Source organism: Euphorbia lathyris, chromosome 3 (assembly GCF_963576675.1).
Source record: "Euphorbia lathyris chromosome 3, ddEupLath1.1, whole genome shotgun sequence".
In the NCBI taxonomy this organism is placed as follows: domain Eukaryota; kingdom Viridiplantae; phylum Streptophyta; class Magnoliopsida; order Malpighiales; family Euphorbiaceae; genus Euphorbia; species Euphorbia lathyris.
The window spans coordinates 89,910,286-89,936,102 of NC_088912.1; the positions used below are offsets into that span (position 1 = coordinate 89,910,286).

General features: G+C 34.5%; 1 protein-coding gene and 1 long non-coding RNA gene across 2 annotated transcripts; one reads left to right on the top strand and one right to left on the bottom strand.

Annotated features, from left to right (window-relative positions):
- The first annotated feature begins 248 nt into the window (after window positions 1-248).
- On the top strand, window positions 249-2,812 carry LOC136223335 (uncharacterized). Its single transcript, XR_010685910.1, has 3 exons — window positions 249-749; window positions 1,281-1,344; window positions 2,032-2,812. It is a non-coding gene; the product is annotated as an uncharacterized lncRNA (long non-coding RNA).
- A 6,373-nt stretch (window positions 2,813-9,185) lies between these two features.
- On the bottom strand, window positions 9,186-11,728 carry LOC136223175 (subtilisin-like protease SBT1.5). Its single transcript, XM_066011045.1, has one exon. The coding sequence runs from the start codon at window positions 11,682-11,684 to the stop codon at window positions 9,312-9,314; it is 2,373 nt and encodes a 790-aa protein (XP_065867117.1). The 5' UTR covers window positions 11,685-11,728; the 3' UTR covers window positions 9,186-9,311.
- Window positions 11,729-25,817: the final 14,089 nt, after the last annotated feature.

Below are 25,817 nucleotides of genomic sequence, written 5' to 3' on the forward strand. Positions count from 1 at the left end.
TATAGAGTCATATTTTGCTAAATTATCCTAAATACATATCTATATATACTATGTATATGTAATACCCAATATTGTTGAATCTAAGTTTGAAGTATGATTTAACTAAATTAAGATTTAATTAGGGGCTAAATTGTAAGTTATAATTAGTTTTGGGTAACAAATTTTATCTTTTAAAGTAAGGAATGACTAAGCAGCATTTTTACCTCATTAATGAAGAAACCGATATGCATAAATCGCAGATCATTCTTCTCCTTCCCCCCTTCTTTGCAAATTCACTCAATCTCAATCTTACAAACACCATAACTTCCTCATTTCTTAACCGTTTTCTGCGTTCCATATACCGAAATGAAGATCGCATCATGTAGTTCGAGTTTAAGTAAGTTTTAGAGGGTTATTTTATGTTTTTAAAGAGCAGTCGAAGGAAGAAGATTCGTCACTTTGGCTGCCCCTTCCGTTTCTTCACCTTCTGTTCTTCTTTTCGCGATTCTAACTCCAAAAATGGACTCAGAAGGTCAGAAAACCCTTGGATAGGTCGATAATTAGACCATGCAAGGATGATTTGCCATTGATCGGAGACTCATCGGAAAGCCGGCAATCTTGTCTGATTTTCAACTTTTCCCGTTAAATTAGGCGTTTTAAAGGTGTTTCTAGCTTACTGATAGTGTAAGGGGTAAGGTGGCAAAACCGGTTTCGTCATTTGCCCAACTTGATTTTCTGACCGATGGATTCCGGTGATCGGCTCCGGTGAGGTATGAAATTTGAAAGAAATTTTCTCTTTTTTTATTTCAGAATACTTTAAATAAATTTTAGAGCAACTTTAATTTTTGGACCGTCACAAAATTATCATAGTTTGATCTCTATTAATTATAAAAGTGAATATGTTAATTAAAAGTTAAGGAAACTATGTTAGTATCATTGAAAATTTATGTTTAGAGTTTAAATTATATAAATTCTAGAATTATAGGTTGAGATTTTATTTGATGATGAAATAGTCTGATCATATATAGTTAATTAAAAAGTTATTTGAGGTTTGTTGTCCGGTCGGGTTAAATTGCAGTCTATGAAGTCCCGGCCAGGACTGTGTTTGTGTTGATTATAGAAGAGTATTTGTTTATATACAGGGTTGACCTAGTTATTACTAGGGGGAATATCCGTATTATAGAGGAGATTCTGTCGAATTTTCGGTAGAATCTATGTAAAACACACGATTAATTAATTTAAGTATTATATTTTCTAAGTATATATATATATAGATTCTAAACATATTCCGTATCTTTTAGATACTCATCTGATAGGAGGAGGAGCTCCGCCAGAGAGCTAGGATTGTCAGCTAGGAGTCACCCAGTGAGTTAATTATATGATATGCATTTTAATTTAGCATTTGCATTCACAAGATGCATTTCATAAGCATTCAAGAATTTAATGATGTGTCATTTTATTTAAAGTATGTTTTATGTTTTTAATTGCAGTTTCAATGTATATTTATATATTTATATATGTTTGTAAATATGGCCTAAATACGTGTTATGGACATGCTACTTGATGGGCGGCATCAGGACCTTGTGCGCACGGGTAATATCGGGATATCGGGATACTAATATTGTGAATGTTGTGATATATGGACAAGCTCGGTTGAGATATTCTCGGGCTATATGATATGTGGATTTTGGATTTAAGTGAGGCTGGGTACGGAATCGGTTGAGTTATTCTCGGTCCTCCAGCTAACTGGGCGTGTGGTCGGTTGAGTTATTCTCGGTCCCCCACTTATTGGATATAAGTGAAATGGTGATTATTAATGGATTATTAGACTGGGTGTTGAGGTTTAGGGTCCAACACGTATTAAACCATATATATATATATATATATATATATATGTGTGTGTGTTTATGTATTCAATTCTAATTTTATATATATTATGCGCTTAATCAATTTGTTTTTCAAACATATATTTTTGTGCATGGATGCTAGATTACTCATGCATTGCATATAATTAATTCACTACAGGAGGTTTGACTCCCTCTAATTTTTCAGGTGATTAGATTTCTGTTGCAGCCTAATATCTTCCTCCAGGCGGCACACCTATCGTTATTATATATAGTCCTTCTAATTAATATAAAATTCTAATTCTAAATCGCAGTACCAGATTATTAAATTATATTGAAAATGATCCAATGTTTAATATGTATAGAGACACTATTTTTTTTTAAAGAAATAATTGTATATAGATTATTTAAGTTAAATTAGGCTTGCTACGGGTTCCGGTAGCTTAAGTTTACCCGTTCCCTAGCGCCGGTCACGGTCTGCGGGATGGGTCGTGACAGTATATGTATTTGACAAATTATTAATTTATAAGATAATAAAACAATGCATTTATAAAGGGTTGTTCCAAAAAATTATTATCTTATTAATTTATTAAAATTGATCATTTTTTGAACTAGTCCAAGTCGGAGCTAGAAGAAATTATTATTTTAAAGAGATTATTAATTTATCAAGTATTAATTTATGAAGGTTTTACTGTAAATTCATCCTCGAAGAAAATAAAAATTGCAAATCTTATTTTTTAGCCTTATAACTTTCAAAATATGTTTTTAGGACCTCTTCATACTTAAATCTTTTATCCTGGCACAACTTCCTTGAGCTCGGGTTATTACAGGCCTACCGACTTCTGTCTAGTTTTTTTTTTTTTTTTTTGTAACAAATCAACACGTTGTATATGGAGAGCTAGCTTTGATGCTATTTGTAATAGACTAGCCTAATATTATGTAGATCTTATCCATTTTAATATCAACTCTCATTCCTCGAATCTCACTGTTTTAAAGCCTAGCTTCATATATTAGAAACTTATCTTACTAATATAGCTACTCTCTCTCCATTTTCTATATAGAATTCAGTTCATTTTTGTCCTTAATTATGAGGATTTTAGTTCAAATGATTGTGTTTAGGGTGTTTCTGAAATAATTATGGAGCCAATAGAGAAAAGAGGGGTTGAATCGGAAAAGAAAAAAGCGGAAAATCTAAAAATGGTGAAAAAGATACATTTGGAACACTTAGTAACAACGCATGCATTCAGGAATAGTATTAGAGCATTGTTAATGGTTGGAAATTTTTCCAACCCTTCAATCATGCCACTTTACTATTCCAAAATGCCCTTCTAATCAAATCATCTTAGTGGTTGGATGCATTAACAAATAAATAAAATTGAAAAACTGGATAAAAATAAACAATTCATAAAAAATGTCTTGAAAAAGTATTTTTGTTGTCTTTATTTGCATGTGAGCCTCAACCCATGTTGTGCTCAAAACACTCTCCAAATATGAACATTATCCAAGGAGAGTCGGCTCCGGCCCACCGAAACTTCCCTAAGAGGGCTAGTTTCGGAAGCTTCGTCCCTAGCTACCATTATTAAAAGCCCCAATCATGATAGCTCTTCTTCACGGAAGAAGAAAATGGATGATCTGTTTAATGTTTTTTTAAACTGCTAACGACGTCGTTTTTCAAAAACAAAAACGACGTGGTTTTACCTCAAGCCAATTTAATTAAAAAACATATGCAATCCATTTCCTCAAAGCCCAAAGACATTTTAATAGAAAAATGTCAAGGCATATTCAGTCCATTCCCTCAAAGCCCAAAGTCCAACATTGACAAATACTAACCAATAGGAAACTTTACATACAAATCCACCTTTAAAAAACTATTAAGTGATAGTTTTGAATTAAATGAAATTAATAAAATCATTATTTTTATTATATATAAAATTATAATATATTTAGAATTAAATTTGATAATATGATTTAATTATAATATTATAATTGTTTATGATATTTGCGTAGAAAGCACTGATAAATATACACCTCTAATAAGGCCTTTACCCACTTTGATTTTTCTTAATCAATTCATTATTTTATTTTATTTTAAGAAAATCAATTCATTATTTTAGTTAAACAAGACATTGTTTAATTTATTATTTGAGTGATTTATCTACTTTTTGTTTCCCATAAGACTAATTTAGTAAAATTTTGCTCAAATAGAATAAATTTAACACTCCCCTTTTAAAGGAAGTGTAAATTTAGTTTTAATGGATGAAATTGTATAAATTTAACTTTAACATTTTCAAACAAAATCAATGTTAGTCCTATATTATCGAAAATTTGAAAAAATTATTTGACTAACATTTAACTGTTACTCCAAACCTTTCATATATGAATTATTTCTAAAATATTTAATGTATTACTAACAAAATTACAAAAAATTTATTAAAATGCTAAAAACTAAATTTACTCATAAAAGTTTATTATAATTTATAAAAATTATAAATGAAAATGAAAATAAAAAGATAAAAGATTAATAGTTTTAAAAAAATTAGTGATGCACTAATACTTCTTTTATACTGAACACTTTTCATTTTTTAGCTCCAACGCACTAAATGGAGAAATTTTAGCAAGCTGATGGTAAAAAAAAATTATCGTTCCCTAATGAGTTAAAATTTTTTGTCCCCCAACTGCATGTAGATAGCTTTGCCACGGGCTAGAAGCTAAAATCACCCCCTCCCGATATGGAGTCTTGGCTCCGCCCCTGACCATCCACAATTCTAGTTGTTGGAAAGTCTTTCTACACTAAATAGGGATGTGTATCAATTCAAAACAGAATCAAATAATATATAAAATCAAAATGTAATCGAATAAAAAATTTCGGCTCGGTTTAGACCGAACAACCGGAATTTATTTAAAATAAAATAAAATAAACAATAAAATAAATATCACTATATTTCCTCATAAATTTGCCTCAACAAAAACAAAAAACTGAAATTATTTCAAAGAATATTTATTGGTTTATTATCTCAATAACAATAAAAAAATTTAAACTTGTAAAATTAAATATGTGTGTATATTATATATATATAATTTAGAATGTGAAATTTGGTTTCGATTTTTCTCCATTTTTTTTCAAACCAAACCTAATACCGAAATACATCTAAAACTAAAGCCAACACTAAACCGAAATATATATATATATATATATACATACAAACCAAAGAATTGAATTTAATCAGTTCGGTTAATTTAAACCAAAACCATGTACCCTATTGACAAAAAAAATGATTTTTTTTTTTTTTTTTTTTTTTTTTTTGCCAAAAAGCATCATTAGGCTCCTGATTTTTTTTTTTTTTTTTTCATTAAGCCTTTGATCTTTTATTTGAATATATTAGGTCTTTAATCATTTATTTATTTTTGTTTTATTAAGCCATTGATGACCAAAAAAAGTAATTTTGAAAATAAAATTCGGTTAACATGCTGTTATTAATTGCACCTGCATTGGAAATTTGTAACTTTTCACTGTTTGAAAGCAGCTTTAGATGTGTAATGTGGTTTTAAAAAAACTGTAAAAACCTTGATTCAAACTATAAAAAATATATTTTTTAATAATTTCAAATACATATGAAGTTAGTAATATCTTTTTAACAGAATTACATATTCACAATTTACTAATTTGAATCAAGGGTTTAATGAGACAAAAATAAAAGATCGAGCATTTAATATATCCAAATAAAAGATCAATGATTTAATGAACCAAAAAAATAAAAGATTAAGAGCTTAAAGATGCTTTTTACCTTTTTTTTTTTTAGGGAAAATTATATAACTAGGTCAAATGGGAGGCCCATTTACATATTTAACCCATTTACTCAATCTACTACATATCTAGACTGATTTTGTGTGGCTTTCCCATAATACCCCTAACCTTCCCACTTCCCACACATCGCGAACGACCGCTCCCTCCCCCTATCTCCTTGGTTACGCGAAAAGTTGCTCCTACATTAATGATTTGAAGACTTTTGATCTTCCTTTCTTCCTTTAAATTGCACGAAATCTTCACCATTTCGTCAAAATCACAATGAATTTCTCTTTTTCCTCTCTTCATCTCTTGATTCTGCAACTTCCTAACCCTAGAAAACGAAACCATGGGTTTTTATCTTTCTGTTCGTTGCTTGGTTTCTTTCTTCTTGTTACCATCAAAGAAATGGGTTTTCTACGTTATTTCCTTCGTTCTTTCCATGTTATCATATTGTTATTGTCGCTTCTAGGGGTGAAAGGGGCGAAAAATGTAAGCATCTGTTGTTTTTTCTGCGTTTTTTCATGAATACACTTCGTGAATCGATGGTTTCGCGAAGCTTTGCGAAGAGAAAGAGCCTGGAAAGTGACGATCTACTTCGTGAATCGCTGATTTCGCGAAGATCTACGAAGAGAAAGAGTCTGAAACGTATGGATCTACCTCGTGAATCAATTAGTTCGTGAAGTCTGCGAATAGATCCTCACGTTTCAGACCTCGCAGACTTCGCGAAAGCATCGATATGTGACGTAGATAGTCATGTTTCAGACCTCGCAGACTTTGCAAAAAAATCGATTAGCGAAGTAAAATCACCTCTTTCCTTGCACATTTACATTCGCATGCTTCGCTAATCTTCATTTCGCGAAGCCAAAATCGTCTTTTTCCTGCCTAACACGATTAATTTTTTCTGAAGGTGGTTGAATACGTAACATTTCTGGAAGGCGACGTACTGGGCTGCAGGGGAGATGATTTTCCTTCTTGTATAGGGATTAACTTCCCTCAAGATTGACACATTCACTCCTAAAATGGTTGGTTAGGAGAGATTGCGCCAATCTTGGGGTGCACCATGGGACACGTCCATCCCATGGTGCCAATCTTCAAAGTGAACCTAACTAATCCGATACCAATTTTAAATCGGATGAGTAATCTTGGTGTGCACCATGGGACACGTCCATCCCAAAAGGTCTGGAAGTCCAGACCTTTTGGGATGAGAAATGGAAGTCCAGACCTTTTGAGATGGACGTGTCTCATGGTGCACACCAAGATTACTCATCCGCTTCAAAATTGGTACTGGATTAGTTAGGTTCACTTTGAAGTGATTTGTTAGGAGTTTATTGTGGCAATCTTGTTGTAAATTTTGATAATGTTATGATTTGAATGTTGTTATTGTGACAATCTTGTTGTAAATTTTGATAATGTTATGATTTTAATGTTAGAATCCGTTGTTGTTTGCCATTTTTTGTTATATACCACTTCGCGAATTAGCTTCAAAACATATCCAGCCTTCGCATATGCGAACTAAATTCATCAAGCAAAACAAACTTCAGCTTCGCAGGCTTCGCATATGCGAACTAAATTCATTAAGTAAATCCAAACATTAACTTCGCATATGGTCGAATCTGCGAAGTCAGACGGGAGGGAGACAGACGCGCGTAAATATTGAGGGTATTATGGGAAAGTCACACAAATTCATTTTATTACATTCCTATTATTTTAATTTAATATACTTATAATATTATTTGTCCTTTTTATGTTTTATGTTTTTAAGTTGTAGTTTGTATCTAATTTTATTCTCCTAGCAATTAGAGTATAAATTCATCTTTATATGTTTTTGTTTGTAAGATGTATCTTTTTATCAATAAAGTTTTAAATTTTCTCATATCCATTTCAATTTGGGAATTTTATCAATTCCTTCTAGTTCTAGTTCTAGTTTCTTCTACTTTGAGCTTCAAAATCTCTAAGGTCAAATCAACACTAATTCTTCTTGGGTTTTGCTATACGTCGCCCCTATTTTAGTTACCATCGCCCCCTGTTTGACAATTTTGCCCTTTTCATTTTTCATTCAAAAAAGTGAAATTCTCTCAACCTCGAAGAACAAAACGAAGAAAAATCATGCCTCCAAAACAAAGAAAAATACTTGAACATCCAAGTTTCGTATTTACCAATAATCTGAAATTTAACGAATTGAACTTGAAACGAAATTTTTTTTTCGTTGAATTTGCTCTAAACGGGTAGCCCATACGGTCCGGTCCATGGACCGGTAGTATGAACTACCCTATTTTACCTAGGAAAAACGAGTAGGCTACCCGTTTTCCTTTAAGGAAAATGGGTTTATTTATTTATTTTAATTATAGATAAATTACGTATTAACGCGTGCAATACATAATTTACGTATTTTTTTTATTTCCAATCAATAATTTATATATACGTTTTTTTTTCTATCCAGTCAATACATAATTTACGTATAATTAAATTTACGTTCTAAAACGTAAATAAATATAATTTACCAAATAAAAATTAATTTGACACTTCAATACGTATTTTTTTTATTTCCAATCAATACATAATTTATCTATAATTAATATTTATTATAATTAAAATAAATAAATAAATAAACTCGTTTTCCTTAAAGGAAAACGGGTAGGCTAGGTAAAATAGGGTAGCCTACCCGTTTTGCCTAGGTAAAATAGGGTAGTTCATACTACCGGTCCATGGACCGGACCGTATGGGCTATCCGTTTAGAGCAAATTGAACGGAAAAAAAAATTTCGTTTCAAGTTCAATTCGTTAAATTTCAGATTATTGGTAAATACGAAACTTAGATGTTCAAGTATTTTTCTTTGTTTTGGAGGCATGATTTTTCTTCGTTTTTTTCTTCGGGATTGAGAGAATTTCACTTTTTTAAATGAAAAATGAAAAGGGCAAAAATATCAAACAGGAGGCGACGGTAAGTAAAATAAGGACGGCGTATAGCAATCCACTTCTTTATCTCAATCCTCTTTACATAGTCAAATTAAATTAATAAGGAACCTTCAAGTTTTTACCATAAGTTAGAATTAAAGTTTACTAAGAATTCAATGGTAACTTCAATTTTTTTTACCATAACTAATATAATAAATAAAATTTCTTTTTTTTTTTTGAAGAATAAAATTTCTTAAATATCTGTTTGTTATCATTTTTGAGAACTTTTTTTAAGTTTAAATATAAAACAAAAAGTGTTCGATAAAAATTTAAAACAATTGTTTTTAACCGAAAAATTAATAATAAAAGCATTGAAATTAAAATGGTACGACCAGATTAAACTGAATATTAGAGCTTTTAAGACATGAGCCCATCAACTTCACAGAACCAAAGAGCAACAACCACATGATTTTGTCCTAATAATTGTCATTATTAAACTGTACCCTTTCTTATTCTTTATCTAAATTTGAATATAATAATCTGATTCACATTCACATGCACTACACTAATAAAACCAGAATTAGTTCAAGATTCTATTACAACATTAAAACATACTTCCTTTTTTTCTTCTTTTCATTTATATTATGATTTTTGGTTTTTCTTAGTCAAACATAAACACCATTTTCTACAAAACATTCCTTCTAATTCCAAGCTTTCTGATCTAGAAAACTTCTAAAACCCCATTCTCTTTACACATAAAATTAAACAAACAAACAAAAAAAAAACTTATAAATACACCAAAATTTCTCAATCCAAAGGTTGCTGCATTGTTACAATTACAGGACTTGTAACACTATGCTTCCCATCTGACCAAACTATTGATCCACTCCTCATGCTTGACCCACCCAGCTCGAGTTTCGCCGCCCTAACTTCCACCCTAACAAGGAAGCTCAGCTTCTGCCCTAACCGACGGAACGCCAGCTTCTCCGGCTGCACCGTCATCAAAACCCCACTTGGTGCTTTCATTGTAACTTTGTATACAGATTTTGGCTCACCAACATTGGTCACAGTTCTAATAAAATGTGAAGCCATCTTACGTTCTCCATATTGCTGAAACACAACAGCCATTGATGGATAATTCAAGTTTCCAGCATGGCCGGCCCGTTTAGCTCCTTTACAGTCAGCATTCTTTCTAGTAACAACATTGATGTTGCTGAGTGTGTAATTTGAATTACACAGGAAATCAACATAATCAAATGTGGTAATGTCATAGATTAACCCCGGATTCATAGCTTTCTGAGGATGAACATGACCTGAACCGAAATCTAACACGGTTGAAATGTTTCCGGTGGCCTCATCAACCATTGTTTCGCCGCGGTTATCAACTGTGTAAGCAGTTGTCATCAATGCTGATTTGATTGCTGCTGGACTCCATTCCGGGTGAGCTGCCTTTAACAAGGCGGCTAGACCCGAAACATGAGGGCACGCCATTGATGTACCGGAGAGAATGTTAAACTCCGTTCTTCGCTTATCGGACGGGACACTAGAAGGTCCTACTCCATCAGGCCAAGCAGCAAGTATGTTCAAACCAGGAGCAATAACATCAGGTTTCATAATTTCAGATGATTCAGGATTAGGACCTCTAGCTGAAAATGAAGCTACTATAGGTGCTGGTTTAACTCCTAATCTAGTTCCTTTAAACAAAATTGTAGCAGCAGGACCTGAATTTGATTTTGAAGCAGCTGTAATGTACCTTTTGATTTCATCTCCGGCGGAAGCTCCGATTGCAGTTGCAGGCAAAACATGGCAATCTGCAACTAAACCCTCGCCGTCGAAAACACCATTAGCTAAAATCATCCCTGCACCTCCTGCTTTTTTCACAACTTCCCCTTTTGTTGTTCTTGAATTGATTCCTCTTTCACAAAGAACGATTTTGTCTTTAACAAGCTTTGAATCTAACGAATTTTCTAAACATAGCGCGCTAGAATATCCATCTCCGGTACCTTCATTCCCGGCGTAAATTAGAGGATATAGTTTCCCGGCAGTCAAACCTGGGCCACCTCCGTAAATCCCTACTCCAGGGATAATTTTGCCATTTCCGAGTTTTACATCGGCCGGGAAGTCTCTGTCGAGAGTTCCTGCGCCTACTGTGGTAACCCAAGGAGCAACATTGGTGACTGTGAGTCCGCCAGGGCCGCCGTTACCGGCGGATGCAGAGACAAAAACACCGTGATCTATAGCTCCGAAGGAGCCGATTGCAATTGCGTCTAGGTAGTAAGGAACTACAACGCCGCCGACGCTGAGAGATATAACGTCGACTCCGTCGGCAACAGCAGCGTCGAACGCCGCGAGAATGTCGGAGTCGTAACATCCGGCGTTCCAGCAGACTTTGTAAGTAGCAAGTCTCGCTTTCGGTGCCATCCCGGCAGCCACTCCTCTAGCGTAACCTAGTGTCGAAGCTGGAAAAACGTAACGGCCGGCCGCGATTGATGCGGTGTGCGTACCGTGACCGTCAGAGTCACGTGGAGATCGATACTCCACCGTTTCGTTCATTTTTCCGTTGGTTGCTTCGTAGCCATTACAGAAGTAACGAGCTCCGATTAGCTTTCGGTTGCAAGACGACGCACTGAAATCCCTACCGCTTACACACATTCCTTTCCATTTCGCCGGTACAGGTCCCAAATTCCTATCGTTAAAGCTCGGTCTCTCCGGCCAGATTCCAGTATCGATAACTCCAATAACTAGATCCGACCCGAAATCCGATTCCTTAAGCAATCCAGCACTATCAGTAGTCCTCAAACCGAGAAACTCAGGAGATCGAGTGGTCTCCAAATGACGTACTCTCTCAGGAATTACAGCGAGCACATGGGGCAACGTTTGAATCTTCAGCGCCTCGGTTGGGGAAAGCTTCGCAGAGAAGCCATGGAAAACGTTTTCGTAAGTGTGAATGACTCGTGACTCAGGTGAGTCAGGTGACTCGGGTGAATCAATCAATTTAGTTTGAGATGAAGAGAGGGAGGAGAGGAAAGAGTCGTACCAGTGCTTGTGGAGAGTGAAGATGGAAGGCTTGGCATCGAATTGGACTTTCACGATGAAAGTTCTGGGTTGATCATTGTTAGAAGAAGAGGAGGAGGAAGATAGGTGTAAAGAGAGAAAGAAGAAGAGAAGAAAAACAGCCATGGATGAGCTCTGCTTCAATGACTGGCTCACTCTGCTTTGCTTTGTCACTGAACAGCTTTAAAGTGAAAGAGAGGAAGAAGACAAAAGGAGAAATGGGTAAATTGACTTACTATTTGGTGGTGGAAATTTTTTCGAAACTGTACAACTTTGGTCCGACATGGGATTTAATTTATGTGTACATATTTAGAGATGTTAATGAGTACAGTGGCGGCGGAGCCAGACCAAAATGTTGAGAGGAGCTCAGCTGTCCAAATTTTTATTTGTATATGTATTTTTGGTTATAAATGTAGTTATAATATCCAATAATTCTAAAGAGGAATCAAATAATATGATATTTTAGGTTTAAAATTGGTTCAAATTTCTATTTTAAATTTTTAAGTATAATTTTTTTTATTAGGAGCATTTATCTCTTATTTCGTTTAGGGCTTATAAAATATTAAAACTGACCCTGATTAATTGTTATTAGCAACAAAATAACTGGTAAAAGGCCCATCAAGTAATTTGTGAGAAAGTCATTGTCCATCTTATTGTACAAATCAATCTTGATAAATTTCGTTGCAAAAATGGATCTTCAACTATAGTTATTACACAAGTAATAAAATGAAAATTAACTTAATAAGTCAACACACTATAGAAAAAAAGACCTTAAACTATTAAAATCATCAATCAAGTCTTTCAACTAACCAAAAATCATCAATTTAGTCCCTGTTATAAACAAAAATCATCAATTAAGACCTCATCAAAAATCATTAGGTTGAACAGTTTTAGACTCTTTTCCCCTAATCCATTTTGAACCAACACAAAGATTATTAAAGTTTATATTAAATAGTTGTAGTTTCTGATTTTAAGATACAATAGAGACGCAATTAATGATTTTTGCTAAGTTTAGGGGGCCTAATTGATGATTTTAATAGTTTAGGATCTTAATTAACTTTAAAACTTTAGTGTAGGGACCTAAATGAATGTAATGCCCATTAAATAAAGTTAAAATAAATTTAACCAATTTAAAATTTAATAAGTGAATGCAATATTATGCTTTATTAATTAACTGAAATAGTAGTAGGCCCACACATAAGTTGTTTTATGGCTCGTAATATTATTAGTATATTTTTCTTATTCCAATGAGAGATGAAATATCATTATTTCACATTGGAAAAGACGAAAAATTAAAAGCAAATTAAGAGGTCTTCTTCTTCCTCTTTTTAGTTGTCTTTTCATATTTCTCAGCGAAAAAACCAGAAACCCCTAATCACTTTTTCAAATGCATCTGAGTCTTCTCCTTCTATTCACTATCACAGCCTCACTTTTCCTCTATCTTATGCAATATCCCATGGCTAGAGAGGGGCTCCAGCCATGGCGGAGCTAGGGAGAAAAACCCCTCTACGGGGTTTTCCGGCGGAGCCGGAGGGTCGGCCGACCCTCCCCGCCCCCTCTGGCTCCGCCCCTGAATGAGTATCTATTTTAGTGGGAATATATGAATTATGGAGGTGTTTGTTTAGGGTACAAAAATCAAACCGAAATCGAATCGGAATAGAAGTAAGATTAATCGAAATCTATTAACCGAAACCGATCGAATATTAATTAAATATTTTTTTGAATCGTTAGATATAGGTTTATCAAAATTATATGGTGAAGTTTAAAATAATTGTATAGCTTAGATTTACACCTCATATATCTAACGGTGACTGGTCAAATTTACTTGGTCAGTCACTGACCAGGTGAAAACCACAATTAGTTGTCTATTTAATTACACTTATCTAATTAAGTAGTTATCAAAATATATAGTGATTATCTTTTTTTTTTAAGTAAGATATAGATAATACCACATATATCTTTTGTTTTTATATAAAAAAAATTATAAAATATTCTTTTCTTTTCTTTTGTTTTTTTATAGAATTTCGCTTTTCTTTTTAGGAAGATAGAATATTATTGACTAAATAAAAACAAAATTTAATTTGTACTAAAATTTGTTTATACGACTTAAAATATGAGTTGAATATTTGATATTGTTCTAAATAAATAAAAATAAATACTTGTTATTTATATAATCCATCTATGGATTTTTTTTTGGTTTTGAATCCTATTTTTATTTAGTTCATATTTTCCGGTTTCTGCTACCCTTTCTTCATCTCCTTCATTCTACAGTCCATAGGCACATCTTTCTTTCCTTCATTAATCTCTTCAACTCGTTATTGACCCGCCATCTAACTCACAATAAAAATTAAAATTCTTTTATTACTTTTGTTTTTTATTTACTAATCATTGAAAACTGAAATAAAAGGTTAATTGACTGAAATAATTGGTTAACCGATTAATGATTAACCGAATTTAGTGGACTAGTGTATGATTATTGCTTTTAAAAAACCGATCAAATGGTTAACCGATCGAATTAACCTTAATAGACTGGTTAACCGACCATGTGCACTCATATTTGAGAGTATTGTTTAATCTTGCAAATTCAAACCGAAAATATAATGTTTGATTAAATTTATATATAACAGTTTTTCTTTTTTTATTAATAAAACCTTATCATTTTGGAGCTTTTCATAAAGAGTTGTTAATATTTATTTAATGTTTTATCATTCTTATTTACACAAAACACATTTCTTCTTTAACGTTATTTCTATCTCTATAATATTATTATCGAAAAAATAAGAGCTCTATTTGGTAAAGAGTTTTTTGGGATAAAATTAGAGGTTTTAGCCACTTTAGAGGTTTTGACTAGTCAAACCTCTAATGGTAGTATTTGGTAAAGAGATGCTTGAAAGAGCTTATTGGGTCTAAAAAACTAATTTTAAAAATGTTGTTTTTATGAGATTTTTCAATTAGCTTATTGTTCCATTTTTTTAAATGATATTTTTACCCCTACTTACTACCCTTTAACACCAAATAAAATATTTAAATATAGCCATAAAATATAATTGTCCTTGTTTCTCATTTTTCACAAACATTTATTAACAATCAACTAAGTTTTAATAAGTTTACACAATCAGCTAACAACTAACAACTATTTACCAAACAGTACTAAAGTTTTAATCAATCTCATAAATTGTTGTTTTAATTAGTTTTTTTATTATTAAAGATTGGTTAATGAGGAAGGGTAAGCGGCGAATATCCCAGCTATGCTGGGACCCCCACCACAGACCCAAAAAAGCCTCGAACCAAATTTATTAAGAGATTAAATAAATGTCATAATACAAAAAGAATAAAGAATAAAATGAAGTCAAAAAAATTAGAAAAAGCGATAAACGCAACGTCCTACACGATCATGAAAAAGACTGATCCATAAAAATCCGGGAGAACATCCCACCAAGTCGATGTTGTTGCCATCCGCCCATAATTTGCAAGCGAGTTCGCAACATGATTTCCTTCACGAAAAATATGAGACACCACAAAAGCCACAGAATCGATCTGATTTAAACAATTGAACCATTTTTGTCTAAGCAACCAAGGAACCGAACAAGATTTAGATTTGAACATCTGCACAACATACATTGAGTCGCTTTCAAGCCAAATTTTCTGCCAACCTTTGCTGATAGCCATGTCAATGGCATAAACAGCAGCAGATAGTTCAGCAAGATAAGCAAAATAACTTTCAATCGGAAAGGCAAACGCACCAAGGTATATGCCAGTATGTGAGTGATAAATACCTCCGCAACCCGCAGGACTAGGAGCACCCGTGACAGACGCATCAGTATTGATCTTAATCCAATCCCTCGGAGGTGGTTACCAAAAAATCAGAGTAATGTGCAGAGCCTTAGCAAGACGTTTTTCAATCCCGAGCTCACCTAAGATTTGAAGTTCAACTAGCGAATTCCAAACAGAGCCCCGTCCAGTGTGAGCAGATTCACGAACAGCTCCCCAAATCCGTCTCAGCGTGATGAAAGTATCAACCCTCTCATCCTTAAAAACGGACCTATTACGAGCAAGCCATAGAGCCCAAATCGTATTGACAATTGCTGCCGCCCACAAATCAGCGATTTGAGTATTGAAACGTTGAATAACAGCATGATCAACCAGATTCCTAAGAGTCGAGTCCGTGTTAATTCGTCTTCCAAACAATGAGCTAACACCATGCCAAATAAATTTGGAAACCCGACAGGAAACAAAAAGGTGGTCCAACGTTTCAGTATCTAACGAGCACAAACTGCAATGAGAAACAACTTGACAGCCGCGCAACTGAAGCTGATCATGTGTTGGCTTTACCCAAGATAAGACTGCCATCCAATAAGCGAGTGTGCAGGAGGAACACTCTGACACCTTAAAAAACGACTCCAAGGCTGTTGAGTAGGAGGAGGTCTAAGCCAAGCGTACATGAGCTTAACAGTTATTAACTTGTGGATTACAATTTTTACTTTTATAATTTCTTTGTCGATTAATTTAAAACATGTCCATATTAGACATTTTACATACTAACATCAACATGTAATCACAATTTTTATCAAACACTAATAATTAATCAACTAATAACAAACAGCTAACAACTAATAATAATAGAAACTACTATTAGAGAACAGTTGAACTAAGCAGACCTTTAGGGGGTGTTTGGTTTAAATTTCGGAATCGGAAACGGAATCAGTCGGAATCAGAATCGGAATGATTATTTATTTATTATGTTTGGTTCAATCTGAAATCGGAATGAGATTCGCTTTGAAGCTGTTTGGTTATTTAATGATCGGAATCGGAATGAATACAATATTTATTATAAATAAATTTAGTAAATAATTATTATTATAACATCAATTAAAAATAAATATAAAAAATATTAAATTATCAATTAGTGTAAAAAATTTAATATATTAAAATAAAATTAATGATTTTTTTTACTGAAATAGTATTGTAAATTAAAAAAAAATAAACATTGGTATATAATATAATATAATCTACAGAGAACAAAATCGAATTGCGGATCGCTTGGCGGTGGCTGGGCACGAGGGGATGTTAGGTGTTTCCACCCTTTCTGATCCTCCTATCTATCTTTCTTCTCTCCTTTTAGAGGACAGAGTTGGGGTTAGCTTTCCTAGGCTGATCCCAGGTTAGCTTTTGTCTCGGTGTTGGTTTGTTTTCTTTCCTGTTTCTACAAAAAAAAAATATAATATAATATAATAATCATCATTTACTTACAAGGAAAAAAACCATTAAAACAAAAAATAAGCATAACTTCCTAAATTAACCATTCCAAAACGTGGGTGGGTTTTTGACAAAAAAAAAAAAAAAAACAAAAACAAAAACAAAGCCGTGGATATGTAATATTTGGGGAATGGGAATGGAAATTTGATTAATGGGGAGAGAGAGGAGGGAATCAATTTTTTCTATAGTTGGGGAATGGGATTATCATTCCCAAATTATATTGGTTTAACCAAACAATAACAAATGAAATAATTAACTTTCATTCCTATTCCATAGCTTAAATTTAGGGAACCAAACACCTCTTTAGAGATATCAATAAGTATTAATTTTAATGGAAATATTCAAATTATATAAAAAAGAGTTTGAAACAATAATGGTGTTAGAAAAAAAACATGTGGTGTGTATAGGACGAGAATGAGAATACTCTTAAATATTCATTATCCATTACTCATCATATATTTGATCATTTGTATTTTTTATTCTTTTGAATGCTCACGATTACATAACACAAATAAAGAAAATAAATAAACATTTCAGTAATTTTAAGTATTTAATTTTTAAAAAGAATTTGTGAATGATTTCGCTAAATTTGTAAATAGTTTTGTTAAATTTATATATTAAGTTTATCTATATTTTGTTAAATTTATGATTTATTTAATATTCAATTCATATATTTAAATTGATAAGGATATCTGTAGGTACCGGTGAATCATGTGGAATAAAAATAACATTAAACTTGTGTACCCATTGATAGGGGTCAAAAACCCCTATCTTTGGGTACGGTTTTAGGACGGTTTTTAGGTTTATTTGGCTAATAAGCGAGCAATTCTCGCATTTAAATGCTTTTGTGTGAGTTAGTTAGAAATTGGAAGCATTCTATTTACTTTTCGTCGTTTAGCCTCGTTTTGTGATCAATTTAGGCAAATACGGCCGAAATAACACGCATAATAGAATTCCGTTATCTTTTGAAGCTAATTGGTCCGTCAAAAGTCGCACCAAACGAAGCGTTTGCTCAAAATAAGCGATTGACGGATCAATTCGGCTTTTGGACTAATGTTTTCTGGAGTTTTTATGCGTGTGCAGGTGTAAGTTCAGACGAAAAAGGGTTTGGAAGTCATCCGGTACGGATCGAGCGCGCTTCGGGCGAAAACGCTCGGCGAGCAGGGCCCCCGGGGCCATTTCTGCTCGCCGAGCAGGCTATGCCTGCTCGCCGAGCAGGCCCCTGATGGCCTGCTCGGCGAGCAGGAGACTGCTCGCCGAGCAGGGCGCCAGGCGCCTGATCGGCGAGCAGGAGCCTGCTCGCCGAGCAAGCCACCAGGCGCCTGCTCGGCGAGCAGGGGCTGCTCGTCGCAATCCTGCTCGGCGAGCAGCCTTTCCTGCTCGGCGAGCAGACCTGTGGGAATTGGTCAAAAAGACCAATTCCGCCCCCACGAAGCCACGTTCGGTCCCACGTCTTCCTACACCAACAAGGACACGAAATTAGGTCAAAACGAGGCCCGAGACGCGTCTATAAATAGAAATTTTCAATTGTAAATTAGATATCTTTTGTTTTTGTAATTTTCTTATCTTCCACCTCGAGAAATCCTCTCCACCTCCTCCAAAAACCTTCAAACCTCCATTGAAGACGCCTCCGAAGCTCCATTCACCGAGGATTGCTCGAGCTCCATCCTTAAGTCCTAGGAAGACGCCTGCATTGGTTGACAGGTTCCATGAAAGGGATTTTTCTTCTTTTATATCTTGTTTATCCTATGATACATGCTATGAATCTTAGGCTTATTGTAACTTCGTGACAATGTTCTCCATCTTTGATTAATATAATAGTTTTGTTTCTTCAATTGTTTTAATGCTTTGAATCTTTGTCTTACGCTTTGTTTGATTGGTTTAACTCATTCGATAATCCCAAAATCAAGTTGGCACATATTGCGAGCTGAATCTGACCTAGTCAGTGCCTATAGGATTGATGACCCTATAGAAGATTAAGCCCAAATTACTGAGCCTTAGAGCTAGTTTCGGCCTTACAAGGGAATCACGAACTAGGAACTTTAGGAGGATAGGTCGGGTTAATCGCCTCGAACACAAGTGACTTAGATTTTAATTCAATTGTTTAAACAATCTATTTCCATTATCATCGTATCCCTCCATGATCCTTTAGATGATTGCATTGACAAAAGATCACTTAGGAGTAGTTTAACTTAATTAGGAGTAGAGTAATTTAGTTAGGGTTAAGAATAACTTAGTCAGAATTAGATAATCTAGTTAGGATTAGTGCAAACCAACCTAGGAGTAGATTAATTAAACAAAACCAACTCAAACCCCTTAAGCCTAGATAACATCCGAGACTTAGTAATTCGGTACTTGCAGAAATAAATCCTGTGGACGATAACCTGGACTTAAACCCAGAAATTTATTACTTGATAACGACGGGGTACACTTATCCCTCAGATCGGGTTCTTCACGGAATCCGCATCACCCATCACGGTGATTGGATGGAAGGTTTTGGAGGATTAGTAAATGAAGAGTTTGGAATATTAAACAATCTCTTTTTTGGAAGGTAAAGATTATATTAAGAATCAATAAGAAGAACATTACAATGGAAATGGGAGATAATGTCATTAATTGTTTATATTGATCCTTGGTGAATAGATGTTGTTCCATTTTGAAAGTAGATGATTATGTGTTGTAAGAAATTTGATCTTCATGATCATTATCAAGAGACTCAAGGTTTGTCTAACGAGAAAGATAGTTTTCTTTAGATTGGGAAGATTTGATGCTTGTCATGTATTTAGTGCTGAAATTTGGAGAGTATTCGTGTTTTTTCGTAACATTTATCTCCTATATTGTCAAGTGTGTGAATAGGTACATATAAGTGGATTTTTGTTGTTGTGGTATTTTCTAGGAGTATATGAAGGTTTTGTATTGTATTTGTGATTATTTATGGATTTCTATTGAAAATTGATGGATCCAACAAAATGAGTAGTATAAAAAAAATGTTATAGATTTAACATACCGGTTTACTGTCTTTCATGTTGAATTGATAGTGCAAACACTCGATTCAATGATGGTAATGGACCCATCAACAAAGTTTATGCACAAACAACTACATATTGATCAAATAAACTAAGGGCGTTAAAAAATGGTGGGTTATTATAACCCACCTTATTCCAACCCATCCAATCTATGAAACTTAGTTTTTATGGGTTATAGTGGGTTAGATGGGTTTAATGGGTAAATTTCATCGATAGTGTACAACCTTTACCCTATTTCACACTTTGGTGTATAATCTTCATTTTGTCTCACTAATATGTACAACCTTAGAGGTGACCTCCCACTTTGGTGTACATCAGGTAAAAATGACCGATCAACGTCTGGTCAACGTGCCACCTTAGCCCTATCATATATAAAATGACTAAAATACCCTTATTCTTTAAAAAATAAAAATAAAAATACAATCTTTCCTCATTCAACTCTCTCTCTCTCTCTCTTCCTCTGTCTCTCACTAGCCGCACCATTTTTTGAAATCAGGAAGATCAGATTTTTTCTCATGGCTCACTCCATCTCTTCCTCCAATTACAATTTATCTAATTATTCAAATATTAACCTAGTCATCCCTCTCTTCCTCTTCTTCTCTCAAAACCGAAACCTAATCTACCATGGCAGATTTCTCTCTTCATGATGGTGAATCCCAACTCAGGTCGTCTCTCTTTTCTTTGCCTCAAACCCAAAACTCACCTCCTCCTTCCGTCACCTGCTAATTTCTTTTTGCTAAGCCACCTATCTTCTGGTTTTTTTTCTTTTTCTTCATCTTCCCTTCAAGGAAGGCGGTGATTCCGACTTCACTAGCCAAAGGCCAGTTCGACATCATTCTCCAAATGTGCAGTCGGAACCGAGAGGTAAAAAAACTTCCTTTGACCACTGTTAAACAAACTGTCCCTTTCCGATTCTAAGCCACTCACTGTTTTCTCTTATCACTTTACATCGTGCCGAAACCGGTGGATTTGGATTTCTGATTCGAATAACTCCATGTATTCAAGGCTAAGAATTTCTAACTATGACACTAAGGGATTTGAATCTGCCATTAAAATCTGCCAATATTCCTATAAAGTTTAACATAAATTTAAAATGCATAATGAAAAAATGGGAGTAAATTAGTTTATGTAATAATAGATTAATAGAAGTGGTGAAACTCTTAGCCTATTGGTTGAGAGCTTACTTGTGATCCTAGAGGTCATTGGTTCGAATCACATGGGGTGGGATGGGTTGAGGGTTTTTCTTTCCCTTTAATGTAATCTTCCTTTGTTTAATATAAGTGCATTGCGCACAACTTTAAAAAAAAATAAATAATAGATTAATAGAAAAAGTTTTTTAATTTTAAAATTTCAAGTTCGATTTGTTATTTTGGAAGAACTCTAATTTATAGAAGCATTAGAAGAGGAAGGAAGGGGATGGGATTTACCCATGGTTCATTTATATGGGTTTTTAGAGAGAGTGAGTTTGAGAGAGAGAGAGAGAGAGAGAGAGAGAGAAAGAGAGGGTTCAAAGGAAGGGGATGGGGGTATAATGGTAATTGAATATAATGTGGGTCCCATAATTTGTAAGGAAAGAGTTGAAAAAAGGTGAAATGGCAGGTTTGCAGTACACCATGTTGGGAGGTCACCTATAAGTTCGTACATATTGGTGAGACAAAATAAAGGTTGTACACCAAAGTGTCAAATAGGGCAAAGGTTGTATACCATTGCTGAAATTTACCCTGGGTTTAATGGTTTATGAATTTGAGATTTGGTGATTTATTGTAAACCATCTAAGAACTCATCTAACCCATATTCAACCCATCTAAATTTTCAATTCTCCAATTCTATTTTTAGGTTGGAAAATGATTTAAATAAAAATGAATATAGACACTTAATACTTCAAATACACATACATACACATATATATAATATTTTGTTCATTAACTAATAAAAATACACAATAAAATGTTTCATAATAAATAAAAACTAAATATTGATAAAACTTCTTCATAAAAGTTTCAAGAATTTTTTTGACCTAGAAAAACATTTATGTATAAATATTTAGTTGTTAGTATTTTTTTTACTAATGACATGTAATCAATAATAAATATAAGATTGATTTATTACAATTTGATACGGGACAATTGTTTTTACTAGGTCAATAACTGATTAAATGAATTTATTGGTTAGTCACTGTTAGATTTAGATTTATTAAATTCTAGTAAGTTTCGATCTAAACTAACCAAATTCATTTAATCAGACATCGACCATGTGAAAACCACGGTCAGTGACAACCACCTTTTTCTAATTTTTCAATTCAATTATATTACGACATGGATGTTCTTAAAACAATGAATGTTGGATAAAAGTGTGATTAAATTGGTTTTTTAAAAAAAATTATTATAAAACGAACTCAACACATTTTTAAAACGATACAATGTTTCATTAAGGTTGCTTACCTTAGTATAAAGTGTGATATTTTTGTTTAGAAGAATGAAATAAAAAAGATACAGAAGAACCTGTATTTAGAATAACAAAGTGTTGGCCCAAAATAAAATAAATTTTATTTTTATGTATATAGAAAGCTTATGTTTAATTTAGGGTATAGTTTCTATTTTTGTCTAGAAAATAATGAACAATACACTTGTAAACTAACCGCCAACCGATGAGAAAGTCCGGCACTACGCAGGTCGTGTCTTCCAATACGCGGGGCGTAGATCAAGCAACCAGAGAAGGTCTGCTTCAGAGGCTCCAATACGCGGGACGTAACCTCAGAGACGTCACGCATAAAACTTGGCAACAAGGCGTTTCGAGATCAGAAGCTCCAACACGCGGGGCGTCCATTCTCATACACAGGACATACTTCCTTACGCGGGACGTAATGCCAAGTACGCCACGCGTATGCACCATCAACAAAACGCGCCAACTCTAGAAGCTGCACTACGCGGGGCGTAATCAACATTACGCGAGGCGTAACCAAGAATACGCGGGGCGTATCGTCTCTTCCGGCAGCAGTTGGAAGGAGTCAACAGCAGTTTGTGGAAGTTGAGGTAGTGGGATGATGTGGCATTGGTGGTTAGTGGTAGTTGGAGGAAGTTGAGGAAGTTAAGTTAGTTGGTTAGAGTTAGTTGGAGTTAGTTAGTGAATAATTACCAAAATACCACTGAATAATTACCAAAATGCCACTCCAAAATACTATAAATAGACCCCCTCCCCTTCATTAAAAATCACACTCAACACACATACAAACCCCTCTCTATAGGTTACTCTCAATGCTCTTTTTTTAGTTCTTAGTTCTTAGCTCCTAGTTCTTCAAGTTCTTCAAAGTTCTTCATTTTTCTTAGTTTCAATCCCTCTTTTAGCTCTTCTTCAGCTTTAATCCAAGTTTCAATAGCCTCTTTCCAAGTCCTTTCCAATTCAATTTAGCATTCCAAGCCTTCAATTTGCTCAATTCCTAGCTATAATTCTGTTTTCAAATCAATTTTCCAGATTCGTCCAAGTATTTTCAAAGCCCGATTTCGTCCGTTTAAAGTCATTTTTTGCTTTCAATCCCTTCGACAAAGTTGTTCCTAACGTCCTGAAGTTCGATCGAGTGTATTTATTTGCCCAATTCCGTGCCCACAAACTCTAGTTACAAGCCGATCTTTCCAGCCCAAATTCTTTTAGACATTCTGTTTCCAGAATTTTCCAGATTCGTCCAGTTATTTTCAACTCCCAATTTCGTCTACTTAGCATCCATTTTAGCTTTCGATCCCTTATAGAAGTTTGTTCCTGACCTCCTGAAGTTAAATTTAGCCTATTTACTCGTCTAATTCCGTATTCTTAAGCATCCAAACGAGCCTCCCGAAGTTGAGGGTTAAATCTGCCTCATTTGCCTGCCAACGTTTTGCCATTGCCAAGATCATATACCGTACGGGCCCGACCGGTTGCAGCTCTCCAAGGACCTCGCACCGACACCAAAATTCAACATCAATCCGAAATAGCTATTGTGGCTCCGAGTTTGTTGTTGAATTCCAATTTATTTTAATTGCATCTCAATTCTTTTTATTGATTTGTCTTTTCTTAGATCAATTGATTGTCTATACGTTTAATATAGAAAATTTTCAGTTGTAATTCATTTCCAATTTCATGTTCCAAACACTTATTCATCAATAAAATACCAATTTTCACCAAATCTTGTGTCAATTTCGCATCTTTCAATTTCTTTATTTTTCACGTCTTCAATTTATTCACATTAGCTTAAATAAAACAATTTATCTAGCAAAGTTTCTATAACGGCGCTAGAGACCCAAGAGGGACTTTTTCAATCCTTGCGTCCCTCGCCAATCGTTTCGTTTAGAATTCAAGTTTTGGCGCGCAAATCCATAAACTTAACCAACTTTAATAATTGAGAAATAATTTCTCTGGCACGCCCGCACCCTAACCACACGTGACAAGGTTGAAATTAGCATATTCGCAAAATATCGCTAACAATTTTTGGCACGCCCAGTGGGACCTATATTTTTATTTAGGCTTAGCCAAAAAATTTAAAACCTTTTTTACACCACGTACATTTTTTTTTACACTCAACTTTTCAATTTAGCTTATTATTCCATGCTCTTACTTTATACAATTTTACTTATTCGCTTCATTTACTTGATTTTCATAATAAATTTTGTTTAATCATTTTTTCTATTTATTCACGGAGAATGCCTCTGAATATCAATAGGTGCAAAGCAATCAAACCATGACGAGGACAACATACGAAGATGCAAGGGATGCTACAATACCGGTGTATTTTGGTGGTTTCAATCGAGATCGACATTTTACAATAAGTACAACCGGATTGTGGGTCCATTGGTACACCGTCTTTAGATGCTACGACGATGGCTATGTTCAGTTTATTCATAGCGACGAACATAATATCGACTGCAAATGTTGTGCTTACGTTCAAACCGCGTCATTCTATGATGATCAATATGGTTGCTACGTGGAGCAAGTCCAGGAATCCCATAAAAATCCACATGGTCCTGATTATATTGAGGTATGGGAGCACCTTCGAATGAGTAATCCTCATTGCCGAGGTAGTTATATTTGCAATTATAGGGATGAAAACCTCTATTTCCATCATCCTTGTCGGCAATCTTGCTTCGAAAGAAGTACGATCATGGCACCAATCGAGCATAAGACCTATGAAAAGTTTGAGTGCTCCGATATGAGCTACGACCAAAATTCTTTCGAGGATTCTAGTCGTGTGGCAGAGATGGAAGCAGTCCAAGTGGTTGAGGATGATGGAGAAATAGAATCATTACTTATGGAGGAGAACCAACCAAAGGATGATGAATATCAACAAAGAATGGACCAACTCGAGAAACAGGCGGACATTACAGCGGCTAACATAGTGGCTTCTTTAAGAGCCTGCATTGAAAGCTATTGGGGGGCAATCCAAGAATTTCATCATAATACGAAGTTAGAAGCATCTCCCACACTCCCAACTCCTCCAAAAACAAAGATGCCTAATAATGAAACGATAATGGAAAGTCAAGAGCATGGAGATGACCCTTATGACTATGATTCTAGGTCCATGCAAGAGGATGACGCCGCTTCCAATGATCTTGATTCGGGGGGCATCCACGAAACTCCTATAGAAATTCAAGAAGAAGAAGGAGATGTTCTTAGGAGCTATGACTCAGAATCTAACGAAGTGGATGATGTAGCGTCTAGTGATCTTGATTCGGGGGGCAGCATAGAGGAAGCAACTCAACAAGAACCCACTCTAGAAGTACTGCCCATATATGCAAATCCCCAAAGGTCAATGGGATTTTTATGGAGCCTCGACATGAACGAGAAGGAAGTTGTGTAAACCCAAGACGAGGATGAAGATGTATCTCATGACCTCAATTCAGGTTTCAGCCAGGACGATGATGACCTATCAGATACTCCGAACTCGGGGGGCATCCACGAAACTCTTATAGCAATTCAAGAAGAAGAAGGATATGTTTCTAGGAGCCTCGAC

Coding starts and splice junctions, on each gene's coding strand:
- LOC136223175 (XM_066011045.1), bottom strand. CDS start 11,684: ATGGCTGTTTTTCTTCTCTTCTTCTTTCTCTCTTTACACCTATCTTCC.